This window comes from Salmo salar, chromosome 01, assembly GCF_965601325.2.
Source record: "Salmo salar chromosome 01, fSalSal1, whole genome shotgun sequence".
In the NCBI taxonomy this organism is placed as follows: domain Eukaryota; kingdom Metazoa; phylum Chordata; class Actinopteri; order Salmoniformes; family Salmonidae; genus Salmo; species Salmo salar.
In genome coordinates this window covers 67285502-67301031 of record NC_138291.1, presented here as the reverse complement: position 1 = coordinate 67301031, position 15530 = coordinate 67285502, and the positions used below count along the sequence as shown (strand labels likewise).

Below are 15530 nucleotides of genomic sequence, written 5' to 3'. Positions count from 1 at the left end.
TGTTTGCCATTGAGCTGGTGTAAGTGCCTGAGATTGTCTGGATTGTAGCAGTATCAATTCGACCAAGTTCGAAATAACAAGCTTGCATTTTCATGGTGAATCTTAATCAGTAGAGGAACATAATACCATAATGTCCAACCTGGTCACAGAGCATTTCGTATTATTTATTCAGTATGATACACTACATGACCAAAAGTATGTGGACACCAGCTCATCAAACATCTCATTTCAAAGGGGGGACCAAAATGGAGTTGGTCCCCCCTTTGCTGTTATAACAGCCTCTACTCTTCTGGGAAGGCTTTCCACTAGATGTTGGAAAATTGCTGCGGGAACTTGCTTCCATTCAGCCACAAGAGCATTTGTGAAGTTGGCCACTGATGTTGGGCAATTAGGCCTGGCTCGCAATCCGCGTTCCAATTCATCTCAAAGGTCTTTGATGGGGTTGAGGCCAGGGCTCTGTGCAGGCCAGTCAAGTTCTTCTACACTGATCTCGACAAACCATTTCTGTATAGACCTCGCTTTGTGCACGGGGGCATTGTCATGCTGAAAGAGGAATGGGCCTTCCCCAAACTGTTACCACAAAGTTGGAAGCACAGAATTGTGTAGAATGTAATTGTACAGTATGCTGTAGCGTGAATATTTCCCTTCACTGGAACTAAGGGACCTAGACCGATCCATGAAAAATAGCCCCAGACCAATATTCCTCCTCCACCAAACTTTACAGTTTTCATTCGGGCAGGTAGCGTTCTCCTGGCATCCGACAAATCCAGATTGGTACGTCGGACTGCCAGATGGTGAAGCGTGATTCATCACTCCAGAGAATGTGTTTCCACTGCTCCAGTGTCCAATGTCAGCGAGCTTTATACCACTCCAGCCGACACTTGGCATTGCGCATTGGTGATCTTAGGCTTGTGTGCGGCTGCTCGGCTATGAAAACCCATTTTATGAAGCTCCCGACGAACAGTTCTTGTGCTGACTTTGCTTCCAGAGGCAGTTTGGAATTCGGTAGTGAGTGTTGCAACTGAGGACAGACGGTTCCACCCTGAAAGTCACAGAGCCCTTCAGTAAGGCCATTCTACTGCCAATGTTTGTCTAGGGAGATTGCATGGCTGTGTGCTCGATTTTATACACTTGTCAACGGGTGTGCCTGAAATAGCCAAATCCACTAATTTGAAGGGGTGTCCACATACTTTTCTATATATAGTGTATGTTATGTTTCATATGCTATGCATTAATTTGTGGATGTCCATCACTCATTTCTTATGATATGTTACGAATTACGATTCCTCTCATGTGTTATGACTTTGCAAAATGTATAATATGTTACAACTTCTAGCTAGGTCCCTAGGTTGCTAAAGTTTGCTATCTGACTAACATTAGCTAGGCTAGGGGTGAGTTAGATTAAAAGGTTAAGGTTAAGGGAAGTCTCAGCTAAAAGGGTTGAGGTTAGGGTTAGTGGAAGGGTTATGTAGCATGCTAGATAGTTGCAACGTTTCAAAAAAGTAGTAAGTAGTTGAAAAGTTGCTAATTAGTTAAAATGCTATAGTTGTCCATGATGAGATTTGAACTCTCAACCTTTGGGTTGAAATACCTTTGTGTTATACCCTGCTTTCGTTTTTGCCTTAAGTAACCATCTGTCTTATGTAACCAAACATAACATATCATACTAATTTGAGTGTCCCGGATTTACCTTTACTATGTTACATCTAGTCTATGAGACTAGGCTGCAATGTCTCCTCAGTTTATTCTTTTGTCTTTTGTACATCACATCTAATAATCTTTCTCATTTATGATGTGATTTACAAGGTTTTTCTATCTAAATCTTGTGACAAATGGTGTACTTGAAAATAGATGGCCCTTCATTGCGTAATTAATCTGGATGTGATTAATTAATGAGGAACAAAGGGGATGGTTGTCTGATCTGTCTTTCCTTAAGAACCCAGTTTTACTGTAAAAGGAGAAATGTATAAATAATACAATTTAACATCTCCGTATCTCAATGTTTCATATTTTTTATTTGCACTTGGAAAACTATCAAGATGTGTTGCTTTGTGATTTCCTAAGGAAGAGTATTTGGATAATATAGTGTATTCATCTAATGCCTGATATGGTAGGAGTGTCTGGACGGCTTGGATGAGGAGGAGCAGTTAGTAGCTGCTAGCACTTCAAGGGGCACAGGACGGTCCTCATCATGTCTCCCGAACCACATAAAGTGCTCTCCTGCCTGGGCAGCAGCTGCCACAGTGGACCTATCAAGATGGTTACTGGGAAAACGCCTGCTGGTGGAGGAGCCCTCTGTGTCCTGGCGGTCCTGGTAGTCTGTCTGATAGGCTGAGAAATCTCCCCTCGTCTCCCCCACGCCACTCACACTTCCATGGTGGCACAGGCAGAAGTGGGAGTTATGTTGTCTACGCTCGTCCAGGCACTTCTTGCGGCCTAATCCCTATGAAAAACATAATAAGAAAAATGGTATTGTTTCCAATTTTATTTTGTTGTATTATCTTACTAAAAACCTTAGTGTTGATTTGACAACATCCTTGATGATGTCTTTGTTTTCTTTGTAGTGGGCATATTGCTTACATCATCAAATACATTGATGGTATCTTGCAGTGCAGCTTGGTTATCATGGGCTGAGAATGGATAGACTCTTCCCATGGTTTTCTGTAAAAAGAATAGTTAATTGATATATCACATTTTCTCCTAGGTTTTGGCATAGTTATGCCAACAATTATTAGTAGATTGTATAAAGGATAAATGTAATCATCTTCATGGAAATGAAGGTGATTGCACACATAACAACAACCCAAGACCATGTAGACACTTTTGAGTAAGATGTTTCACTCTCTGCATGAATGTATTGCACTCTGCCAACCTGTTCTGTGTTGATGAAGATCTTGGGATACTTCTCTGTGCTAGATGCTGGAGGTAGTGGTTCACTCTGAGACATCATATACCCTGTGCTGGTGCACGTCTCCCGTTTACTGGTGTCATTTGCTGGTAAACCTGCATGAGCCAACTGCACATTTTGAAAGGCATGAAGTTGTTAGGAAAGGTACAGGGGTGTCTTTATAATAACTTTATTTGTCAGTATCTGCAAAGTTGAGTGCAATTATAATGGGCTCATCATAAGCTAATAGTGAAAGATTTAAAGTAATCAGAATCTTACCCATTTGCCATCCTTTTCCATTGATGAGTATTTCTTACCACCTTTTGTCATTTTAACAAGGTTGAAACTTTGTAACGACAGTACAAAATATGACCAACTCGACAGGGTTTATAATACTTTTGCTTCTCACATTCTTCTCGCAAAGAATGCAAACAACAGTAACTATAATAACATACTAATCACAAATAATTTGTATTCCATTTGAAAAAAATAAGTGTCTTTATTTCTGTTTGTTACATCACAATTCAGCCCGCCTTATTCCCCGTTTTCTAGTTCATTTGAAGGCAGTTTTATTTAACCTTCCAATTATAAAACGGAAGGAAAGGGAACTGGGGGAAAATAAAGAAATAATACATTTAGCTAAAGATAAGGAATTAGGGTAAAGAGTAGAAAAATAAAGAATCAGAACATAAGAGAATTAATAAAAATTATCCAGAAAATGTCATTTATTGTATCCTTTTCTGTAAACTCACTGGAAGTTAACTTCTAGAAGGAATTGCCATATCCAGAGCATAATTGAACATGTGAAGTTAGCAGCAACTAAAAAGGCTCACTGTACATCACAACCGACTGCTTATATCAAACTAAAAGTCCAACCCTAACCTCTCTTCTTTTAAATGTTTTTGTCGCCTTTGTCCAAATCCAATTATATCAGTTATGTAACAGATAGCTACCACATCCTGTTGTATTATATTAAAAGCCACTTACCCTTCATTTTTTTTATTTTTTTAATTTCACCTTTATTTAACCAGGTAGGCAAGTTGAGAACAAGTTCTCATTTACAATTGCGACCTGGCAAATAGTTTTGGAGTTTGGTTCAATTCATAATCCTGAAAATGCGGTCTTTTATTTAGCTTTTTTTTTTACCCGGAAGTTGTGAGCTCTCTCGCTTTACAATAACGCGTGGTCTGTCAACAGTAGCAGACAGAACGGCTAAAGCAAGTGGTGTTGTTGATACCGGCTGGAAGGTTCTGCAAAACAGTGATAGGTTAAATGTAAAAGCAGTAACTCAATTTGTTAGAATATTTTCATATTGTTCTGATCATGAACAAATAACGTTATGTTAGCTAGCTACTAAACAGCAGGTGATGAGTTAGCAGCAATCTTGTGACTGTGCAATTGTTGTTGACATTTTAAGGCAGCTAGTTTGCTATGAACGGGTACCCCTTGGACAGCATTCGTTTGTGTGGCCAGGAGCTAGCTTGTAGATAGATCATGAGTTCAGCAACAGCTGGGATTGGGAACCGAGAGGATGGCGTCCCTCCAGACCGTGGAAGTGAAGAAGTGGGTGACAGTGGCAGGCAAGTAACCAATAGCTAGCTAGCTTTGAACTGCAGTTAGCTATCTGTTTATGCATGCATTGCAGGGTCACGTTATTTTATGACTTTGCACAGGACATACTGTACATAGGATATTTAAATGTATTTAGTTAGTTGTAGCTAACATCACAATATCTACACAATCATTTAACTATTTACTTGTTATATTGAATCAAGTTGTCAGTGACTTAACAGACAAGTGAACTCAGTTTACCATCAATGCCACTTTTGTTTACATGTGTCAAAGGAGTGGGGAGATGTGCCTAGGCAACAACGAAATAAAGAACCATGCAGTGAAGTACTCTGCTGCCCCTCAACCCACCACCTATGCACTACTACAGGAGAAGACTGATCTGAAGCTGCCAACTGGCTATGGGAGAGCCCCCAACGTGGGCCTGCAGGCACCTCTGTACTAGGGTCCAGCAGCAAGAGCAAGCCTTTCTCCAGGTGAAGCACTGGTTATTCAGCCCTCAAAACGAGATGTGATATCTGGTGGTATGCATCATCACTGAATTGTTGCAAGGTGCTCATGTACATGTACTTTCTCCTTGCTCCAGTTTGGGGATGGGTTATGACTTAATTGATTCCATTAGGGATCATGTTGATGTGGTGGAGGACTCTGAGGTAGGTCTATCCACTGAACAGCTAAGAATGTTGTATTGTTATTGCTACTGCTAATATGTATTTGACTTGTTTGGTGAACCTAAGGGTCTCATTCTCTTTTCTATTCAGAACATCAAGAAGCTGTTGAAGATCCCCTACACTAAGTCCCATGGCAGTCCACCGTGTGGGAAGGACTCTCCTCCTAGATGAACTGGCTCTTCATGAGTTCTTCTCAGGTACAGTTAGACAGCCAGTGGAGAAGAAGCCTGTTTAAATGTCAATGAAGGATGTGAGAAAGCTCATATCTGGATGATTGACAATGCTTGTAAAAAAATACATTTGATTGTATGTTCTGTTTTTACACTATGTCACAGAGAGGAGATTGGACATGGCTAATGGAGTTTTACCAGAGGGTAATAGATCAGAAGTGGTAGAGGGAAAAGAAGAGTAAAGATCACTGGTACCAAAAAGCAATCCTGTCCAAGTTCCTCTACTACAAGTGAGATACTTGAGGTTGGACTTCTAACCTACTTGTCAATGTGAATGACTTGCAATAGAAACAAGAGAACCTTATTTGAGCCAGAGTAAATCCTAATAGTTGTACTCCTCAATGTCTTTGCCAGTATAAATGGTGATGGAGCCACAGAGCCTGTCCCTGAATCAGACAACCCTGATGAGGAGTGTGGGGCGGAGGAGTTTGGTCCCTCCTGGCCCGTTACCTTCATCAGCACTGCTTCAGACTCGGAGGAGGCTGCAGCACACAGAGGTAGGCCACACTTTATGGAAATGTGCAGTACCCGGTGCAGTACCCGGTGCAGTACCCGGTGCAGTACCGGTGCAGTACCCGGTGCAGTACCGGTGCAGTACCCGGTGCAGTACCCGGTGTGTTGCTGTGCTCTTGTTGAGTTTCACAGTTTCTTCCTTTGTGACTGTATGTCCATTCCTTACAGGAAAGTCTTCACATGGGACAGCAAGTATGCATTGGGACAAGTGGCTTCCAAAGAGCTGAACCTTACCACATTGTTCAACAAAGGGGAGAACAGTCAGGTAGGCTAGTGCTAAGAAACTTCATCAACAAACTCAGGAGACAGTGTATTTTCTCTATTTTGTTTTGTTGGCATTTGTTTATTTGATTGTAAATGAGTTAAATCTATTCAATTCAAGTATCCATTCAACTTTTTTCCCTCAACTTGATTGACAGGGTTTGAGGAATGACTTTGTGAGGAACATCTTGTGGATGTTTGAGGACATCCACATGCTGGTGTGGTCCAACATGCCTATCTTTGGAGAAGGATGCTACCCAGCCTGCGGCTCAGGTCAGAATCACGAAAAACGGGGAACAATGGCCATTATTCATGTCAGTCAATATAAAAATGTTCAGATGGTTTACTACTGTTCCACAGCAATGTTCCCCTGCAAAATACCTAGAAGGTTCTTTCTTTTTTAGGAATAACCACAAGCCAATCAACATTCTCACAGGTATTGACTACTGGCTGGACAATCTGATGTGCAATGTTCCAGAGCTCGTCATGTGCTTTCACGTCAATGGCATCGTCCATGTAAATAAGCCTAGTTTTTACTGCCCAAATGAGTCATTTTATTCACAATTGAATACTGTTTTAATATTAGTGCTGATTGTTCTTTGGTCAGAAATATGAGATGATCTGAACAGAGGACATCCCTGATCTTGAGAACTCCACCTTCTCAACCATGGTTGTGAAAGACACCGCTCAGAACATTTGGTTCTTTCTCAAGTCTAACTGCACCATAAAGGGCTTTACCAACTGGCTCTTCAAAGGTGGGAGATAACACAACACACTAACTGTACCTCCTGTATGACTTACAAAATACATGTGAGAATAACCTGGTAAATAAACACTACTGTGTGGTAGTAGACCTGCTTCATCGAATAGTCCTGTTTCTGTGTTTCCTCAGCTAGTGGAAGTGACATCGTAAAGCTGTATGACCTCATCACTCTCTGAGGAAGCAGCAGAGGAGAAATGCCAGAACCCCTGCACCCTGCCTGTGGATGTGCTTCTTTACAAGTAGGTGCCTGCAACCTGGTACGGTATCAACACAGCATACCTGAAACTAGTGCACAATGCACAGTGTTATCAGTCAATGCATTAATGGCAAATTAGTCCCAACAGATGGCACCAGACTATACATTCTGTTTTGTAGAATGTGCATTGTTGTTCTTGCAGAGTGGCTAGCAACATGATACTGAAGAAGAGCCAGAACAGGAAGCAGTATGGGACAATCGGAACGTTGATCCTCAACTGTGTCAAGCTCCTGGACCAGGACAGGCACCCACAGGTAATGGACTGGACTCTTACTTACTCCACAAGACCAAAGGTCTTTGTTTGTTTCTCAAATTTCCATGCAGACCTTTCATTGATATCCAGAGACATTTGCAAAAAATGTATTTAGACGTTTGTTGAACAACCTGGCTAGCCTGTTCCTTCTCTGTGGTCGGCCGTTCCCTCTCTGACAGTCCTCTCCCCTCTCTGATTGGCTCAGATCATAGTGTCTGCCTACTACATGCTGGCAGAGCTGTTTCAGTTGGACGAGTCTCCAGAGGAGGGAGCTGGAGGGGAGTCGCTGTGGGCGGGGGGCTCTGAGGACAGCTACAGTAACGAGGAGGGTCAAGAAGATCTACCAGAGGACAGTCATGAGAATGGCTCCTGCAGTACAACCTCGGACCCACAGGATGATAGCAAAGCTGTAGCTATTATCAAATCAGTGGGAGAGCTGTCTGTTCCAGAGAAGTACAAGTCCACTCACCAGATCAGGGTGAGTGTCACACATTTATCGCTAGCTACTGTTTGGGTGACCTTGTTGATATGTAACCTTGACGTAGCTATAGTAACCAGAAACTAGCCACTACCTGGAGTGACTATTGGAGTCTTAGATGTTTTATCTTGACAATTAATTAATCCTGTTATTTTCCCATATTGCAGCCAATCTATGCATTTACCGTCTCTCAAAACAAGGAGGAAAGATGTCGGCACGTCCTCAGCTATGTCTTAAAGGTGAGTCTACTGTAGTGTAGTGATAACTATGGGAATGGTTGTCACTAAATGCTATGTTCCGTGAGCTCTAACTGTTGGATGTGATTGGCAGGGCCTGAAAGCAGTGGACGGCAGCATTAAGAAGGAGAGTGACCTCCTAGCTGCTGACCCCAACACCCCCATCCCCCTGAAGTACAAGGATGGGAGTGACGCTGTAGAGAAAGGGATCACACTTCTCCTGGACAGAGGTTGGCCATCACGGACCCCATCAAGATTCTGAAGCATAGCTATATGACATTATTGATAATGAATGTTGTTATACCATAATGAGCAGGTTCCTTGTTGTATGTGAATTTGCCCCTTGTAAATACCTACATTTCTCCTCCTTATACTTTTTTCCTATATATCTATATTATCCTCTCTCCCCCCGCCCTCCCCCTCCGTCTCTCTCCGTTCCCCTCTCTCTCTTTCTCTTGGTTACGGCTGGTCCATTCCAGGAAGACCTGAAGCATCCGTCCCGGTCAGGGATGATCCCAGGGTCCTGGCAGCACCATGTGAAGCTGCAGCTCTTCTTCAAGGCGTCCAAGGCCTACTACATACTGTCTGACGCTGCCTCTAACCTGCTGAAGAACGGCCGGGCCCTGCGCTACATCAAACTGGCCCTGCAGTGCCACGGTCAGTGTCTCCTCTCTGGCTCACTTAAGCATGCTGTAGTCAACGTTGATCAGAGTGGCTGTCTGAGGTTGGACTGATGGATAATGTAGGCAACCTGTTGTAATAGGGTTCAACCTTTCTTGCGTTACCTCAAATTAGCCCTGCGGTACTACGATCAGTGTGTCTACCACCCTTCCTTCATTCCCTTCTCTTTCCCTCCCTCTGCAGAGGCCTACTGTTCGGTGAGGAGTATCCTGTACCTGCTGGTGCTACTGTTCCACATCCAGTCTGTCTCTGTGTGGGGACATCCAGCTGTTGCTGGCCCAGAACGCAAGTAACCGTGCTGCCTACCTGGAGGAGTACAGCTACCAGACCAACGAGGACCAGGAGAGAGCGAGCAGCTGCCAGGGTGAGGAGACACTCGCACACTTTTCAACGATAAACATATAACACGTCCCTCCTAATGTGTTCACAATTGACCCAAAAGGTTTAAATATTATTTAGAATGTAAAGGTCTTGCCATTTTAATGTAGTGCTTTTCAAAAGCAAGAACCTGTCATAAAAAAATGCTAACATTACAGTGCTTACTATGGCAAAACTTTACCGATCCGCTATATAAATTCAGTGCGTTATTGTTGTTACAAATTCAAACTTGTTCTCAACTGGCCTTCCTGGTTAAATAACGGTGAAATAAGTCAGTCAGTCTGGCCTATCAGTTATGGATGATGATTTTGTAAATGGTTGGTTGTTGAATTCATTTATGAATAGGAAATATTTCACAAACATGATATCGTTCTTCCAGTTAAAGGTTCAGGATACAGACCTTTCCCTCACTCTAATCCCCCCCTTCCTTTACAGTGAACAAGTCTGTATCTATAGCTGAGCAGGAGATGTGGAAGAAGAGTTTCTCGTGCTTTGAGAAGGGCATGAAGAACTTTCAGGCCATTGAGTACAGCACCAACACCTCTCTGCTGGTGTGCAACACAGGCAAACTGATGAGGATCTGTGCCCAGGCCCACTGTGCTGTCTCTGCAGACCTGAGCACAGGAGAGTTCTTCCAAGAGGAAGCTCTCTATCTAGGTACCACAACCATATAATTATTTAGTAGACATATACTGATTTCCATTTCAATGACTACCAACCCATGTTGTTTTCCACAGTAAGTAGAAAGGCATGAAGGCAAGACGATCTGCTTATCTTTGTGCCAGTCACATGTGTCATTTTGAAAATTGATACATAAGATCTCTAAGGTTTCTTTTTTTTAAGTAGGACAATTCAACTTAAAATCACTACTAAGATGTGCTCTAAAAAATAGACGGAGATCTTTAGAGCAGAGATCTTCTCCAGGCTATAGACTACCTACCTGAGGGCTATGCAGTCCTTGGCCACCAGAGGGAACCACCCTGCAGTGTGGGACTTGGTCAACTGGGAGCTGTCCACTAACTACTTTAGCCTGGCCACTCTACTGCAGGATGTTGCCCCTCTGTCCAGAAAGGCCCAGGAACAGGTAAGAGGCCATGGGCCACACTTGGAGAGATTTATAGTAGGTGAATGAACAGAATGGAAAATGTCTAGTAAGTTAACTAACCTTTCAAACTTTACATGCTGCCCTAGGTGAAATGGTTAGTGTTTTTTCACAAGTCAAATGGTTATTTGTAGGAGTAGGAGCACAGTGGTCTGTAATAAAGTTGTCATTCCTGTGTGTTGCCAGATTGAGCAGGAGGTGACGGAGGCCATGCTGAAGTCTCTGAATTACTGTGACCTGCAGACCAAGTCAGCCCGCCAGCCTCTCTACCAGTACAGAGCTGCCTCCATGTACCACAGCTGCTTCCGCAACCAGGTAAGGACTAGGCCTAGGACGTACACTGCAACCAGAGTAAAATGTCTACTATGTTTGAAAACATTTAAAGGTTGTGTTGTCTGTAGAAGAGCATTAAGGTTTTCAGTATGTTATTGGTATGTTTCCTCCTCTGTGCCAGGTGGGGGATGAGCACCTGAGGAAACGGCACAGGAGCCTGGCAGAGCTGCACTACAGCAAGGCTGTCTGCCTGTCCCTCAGCCTGAAGGACGCGCCCTTCGAGCTGCTCCGCGCCCTGCTGGAGAGGGTGGCCTTCTCCGAGTTCACCATGGCAGGTTAGTCAGTGAGGCTCACCCAGGCCAGGGCCAGGAGATAGAACTGGAACTTGGATAGCAAAAATTCCCTTCAGTGTGCACCTTCTGTTTGAGAATCAACGGTTACTTCTAACCACTATTTACTCACATGCCTCATCCCTCTGTTAAATTTCCATATGAATGTATTTAAAAAAATGTATTATCTATTTAATTTTTTTTGTAGATGGATGGCCCAGAGTTGACAGGACCCCCTGACAGTAGTGCATACGGCCCCACCTCCTCAGGGCTGAACAATAAAGGAAGTGATGAAGTTGATTGGTGTCTTTGAGCTCAGTTCCTCCATCCTACTGCTGCAGCTGGTCAAGCTGATGACAACCATGAAGCGCAAACCAAGGTGAGGGAAGGACTGGTTATACACAGCCTGATTAACCTTATCCAGTAGGGCTAAACCAGGACTAAACATATCATCCAGTAGAAGCATAATACTGGACATTCTTAATCTTTTCAGCCTAAGACTGGGCATCATGTAGGCCTTCTAAAATTACTACTAGTTCACTGGTTGCCCTCAACACCTCGAGTTACACAGTGCTACGTTGATTATCTAAAGAACCCTAAGCATTTAATTCCAGTGTGTTGGTCCTGCCACATCTCTCCCAGTGACAGATATCCCTCCACTCACAAAGCTGTTGCTTTCTCTTTAACAAATGTCAGTCATTGTTATCCATCTTTAGCAAAAGGCTTTGTCTCTGTAAGACACTGTGGCAAGAGGGGTTAAGGCAGTGGTTCCCAAACTAGGGGTCGCAATTCCCTAATATGAAAATGGGGTTGCGGGAGAATTTCCAAAATCCTGAAATGTGTATATTATATCATCTTTGTATCTCAAAATCATTGTAATGTGGTTAACCTTAAAAATCTGAATGAAAATGTTTCAAAGATAAAATTCAACCAGAGGTTGCACTTGAATAATTCCTGCGGTGAATAGCTAGGCCCGCTACGCTGTGAAACACCACACTATTGCAGAGACTTTGATATTAACGGCCGCAATTGATATGGTGAAAACAATGTGTGGGAGTCAAAGGCAGAGAAACTCACATCAATACCTTTGTCAGATAACACTGTTAAATAAAGAGCTAGCAATCAAGAGGAAACTCCCCCAGCTTATGCTATCTAAATAGATGTTAGCTGTGAGGGCCGAGATGCCCATGAATTGACTTTTGTTCGCTATACATGTTGGGGAATGCTATTCACAAGGACATATTCTTCTGTCTCACGATTCCCGGGCATGAAACGACACAGGGGATGTTCAGTGTGCTGCGTGGCTATATTGATGAAAAACAGATTCCATATGGGATCGAATGGTGGGCTTTTGCACAGATGGGGCTCCATCTATCACGGGGCGGCAGGCAGGCCTCTGCACTCTAGTTATGGTGTCTCCCTTTGCCATTGGACGCATTGTTTGATACACCGAGAGCAACTGGTGGAAAAAGAGCCTGAGCACAGAACTCTGAGATATACTGCAGCAGGTAACTTCGATTTGTAAATTACATCAAACCACATCCACTGTGCGCACGCCTGTTTGCCAAACTATGTGGAGACAGGATCAGAGCATGACAATGTTCTATTTCACACGAGGCTAGGTGGTTATCGAGGGGGAGTGTTGGAAAGATTTTTCGCATTGAGAGAGGAACCGTTGTCATTTACAATGGATGTAAAAAAACCTTGGCCTCCCGAGTGGCGCAGCGGTCTAAGGCACTGCACTGCAGTGCTTGAGGCTTCACTCAAGCACTGTGATCGGGAAAGATCCATGAGGCGGCTCACAATTGGCCCAGCGTCGTCCGGGTTAGGGGAGGGTTTGGTGGGCTAGGATTTCCTTGTCCCATCGCACTCTAGTGACTCCTTGTGGCGAGTCGGGCACCTGCAAGCTGACTTCCGGTCGCCATCTGGACGGTGTTTCCTCCGACACAATGGTTCGGTTGGCTTCCAACCAGTGGCGTACTTAAGTCGTTTTTTTGTTTGTACTTTATTTTACTATTTATATTTTTGACAACTTTTACCCCACTACATTCCTGAAGGAATTATGTACTTTTTACTCCTTACGTTTTCCCTGACACCAATTTTAGACTTTTACTCAAGTAGTACTTTACTTGGTTACTTTTACTTGAATAATTTTCTTTTAAGGTATCTTTACTTTTACTCAATTATTAAAATTGGGTACGCCCCCATTCTCATCAACTGGGCTGCAGTGGAGCAGGTTGAGAGCTTCAAGTTCCTTGGTGTCCACATCACCAACAAACTAACATGGTCCAAGCACACCACCAGTCGTGAAGCGGGCACGACAAAACCTATTCCCCCTCAGGAGACTGAGAAGATTTGGCATGGGTCCTCAGATCCTCAAAAGGTTCTACAGCTGCACCATCAAGAGCATCCTGACTGGTTGCATCACTGCCTGGTATGGCGACTGTTCGGCTCCGACCACAAGGCACTACAGAGGGTAGTGTGAACGGCCCAGTACATCACTGGGTCCAAGCTTCCTGCCATCCAGGAATACTAGCATTTGCTCTATACACAAGTACACATGGATTTTGTACTGTATATACACTACCATTCAAAAGTTTGGGGTCACTTAGAAATGTCCTTGTTTTTGAAAGAAAAGCACATTTTTTTTACCATAAAAAAAAAAAAAAAGGAAATTGATCAGAAGTACAGTGTAGATATTGTTCATGTTGTAAATGACTATTGTAGCTGGATACGGCTGATTTTGAATGGAATATCTACATAGGCGTACAGAGGCCCATTATCAGCAACCATTACTCCTGTGTTCCAATGGCACGTTGTGTTAGCCTTTTAAAATGATCAACTTGGATTAGCTAAGTGATCATTAGAAAACCCTTTTGCAATTATGTTAGCACAGCTGAAAACTGTTGTTCTTATTAAAGAAGCAATAAAACGGACCTTCTTTAGACTAGTTGAGTATCTGGAGCATCAGCATTTGTGGGTTCGATTACAGGCTCAAAATGGCCAGAAACAAATATCTTTCTTCAGAAACTCGTCAGTCTATTCTTGTTCTGAGAAATGAAGGCTATTCCATGTGAGAAATTGCCAGGAAACTGAAGATCTGGTACAACACTGTGTACTACTTTTTCACAGAATAGCGCAAACTGGCTCTAACCAGAATAGAAAGAGGAGTGGGAGGCCCCGGTGCACAACTGAGCAAGAGGACAAGTACATTAGAGTGTCTAGTTTGAGAAACAGACGCCTCAACTGGTAGCTTCATTAAATAGTGCCCGCAAAACACCAGTCTCAACGTCAACAGTGAAGAGGTGACTCCGGGATACTGGCCTTCTAGGCAGAGTTGCAAAGAAAAAGCCTCATCTCAGACTGGCCAATAAAAGATGAAGATGGGCAGAGGAACTCTGCCTAGAAGGCCAGCATCCCGGAGTTTCCTCTTCACTGTTGACGTTGAGACTGCTGTACACCTTATAAATACAACATTTGTATGTCTCTGCATGCAGTTTTGAAGGTAATTTCGTGAGCCATTGCTAACTAGCATTAGAGCAATGACTGGAAATCTACAGGTACAGCTAGCATTCTTCCAGTCGTGTTAACGTTAGTTAGCAATTGCGTTAACGTTAGTTAGCAACTTAATTCAAACTGCACACAGAGACATAAAAATGGTATCTATGAGTTCATCTGACTCTGGGTAAGTAGAAAATGGCTTAATTTACTACATCTCTCACTATCCCTTTAAGCATAGCTTTGATTAAAAACAATACCTATGTTTTTTACAATAGAAACAAGGACGAGGAGCTTCTGAAGACCTATTAGAATGGTTACTCTAAACTACTTCAACCTGAAGACTGCTCCACTCTTCAGACGTGTTGAGCTCTTCCTCGACCTCCTGCAACAGCTGACCCCACAGACAGGAAGTGGGGACCTCTGGGGCAGGGTCATGACGACAACCGAAATAACAGACCCTTACCAAGGTGTTCAATGCTCTTCACACATACACCTGCAATGTGAAATTATCACCAGCTGTTCCTTACTACCAGATTGAGCAATCCACAATTTTGCCTTTTGGTATTTAAATGTTTATTTATTTTATTTTTAGATTTTGTTTTACAATTCCTGCACTTCACCTTTTCAACTGACATCGTTTTGTAAAGGGGATTTGGAAATTAAATTTACAGATATACATTTTTCTTTATCCCTAACTAAATGAGGGATACATGAACTTTACTTAAACTTTGGAGTACCCGTATCTCAACGGGATTTGGTTTTATAAACCTGAATTATAGTAACTATGCTGTGAAGAAACGGAAGCTGAAATGAAGTTTATTGTAACAACATTTCAAAATGAAAATATGCGATAGCCTGCAGGCAATGTTGAATGCAAACGATCCATTCAAAGGATAATTTGTAGTGGTTGCTGTATTTATGTTTGAATGTGTGTGCCTGCATGTTTGCCCTGACTTGAAATAAAGGTTAGTATATATTTCTAATCACCTTGTTTTGGTTCACGTTGGTAACGACAGTGTATGAACACTACTACACAACACCAACCATAGTGCCAAGAAGTTCAGCTTATTTCTGTCTGTATATAAAAGGCCCTGGATCTTGGCATGAGCCTGTAAGTATGTATGCAGGACTAAAGAGGTCACATGGTGC

The 15530-nt window shown here is 42.9% G+C and overlaps 2 protein-coding genes across 2 annotated transcripts; one reads left to right on the top strand and one right to left on the bottom strand.

Moving 5' to 3' along the window:
* Positions 1-2028: 2028 nt before the first annotated feature.
* On the bottom strand, positions 2029-3329 carry tex36 (testis expressed 36). Its single transcript, XM_014206839.3, has 4 exons — positions 3167-3329; positions 2873-3016; positions 2581-2661; positions 2029-2443 (listed from the first exon to the last, which is right to left on the bottom strand). The coding sequence occupies exons 1-4, from the start codon at positions 3215-3217 to the stop codon at positions 2096-2098; spliced, it is 624 nt and encodes a 207-aa protein (XP_014062314.1). The 5' UTR covers positions 3218-3329; the 3' UTR covers positions 2029-2095.
* A 701-nt stretch (positions 3330-4030) lies between these two features.
* On the top strand, positions 4031-15364 carry LOC106605675 (erythroid differentiation-related factor 1). The gene is given in 24 exon segments (XM_082966033.1): positions 4031-4467; positions 4733-4932; positions 5218-5324; positions 5463-5601; positions 5712-5854; positions 6039-6135; positions 6290-6647; positions 6739-6886; positions 7024-7067; positions 7069-7133; positions 7293-7404; positions 7609-7881; positions 8049-8120; positions 8212-8347; positions 8597-8601; positions 8603-8774; positions 8982-9039; positions 9041-9162; positions 9612-9778; positions 10108-10260; positions 10465-10593; positions 10733-10886; positions 11089-11259; positions 14657-15364. Coding segments are annotated over 17 exon segments (2028 nt in total). The 5' UTR covers positions 4031-4467; positions 4733-4932; positions 5218-5324; positions 5463-5601; positions 5712-5854; positions 6039-6135; positions 6290-6461; the 3' UTR covers positions 11121-11259; positions 14657-15364.
* Positions 15365-15530: the final 166 nt, after the last annotated feature.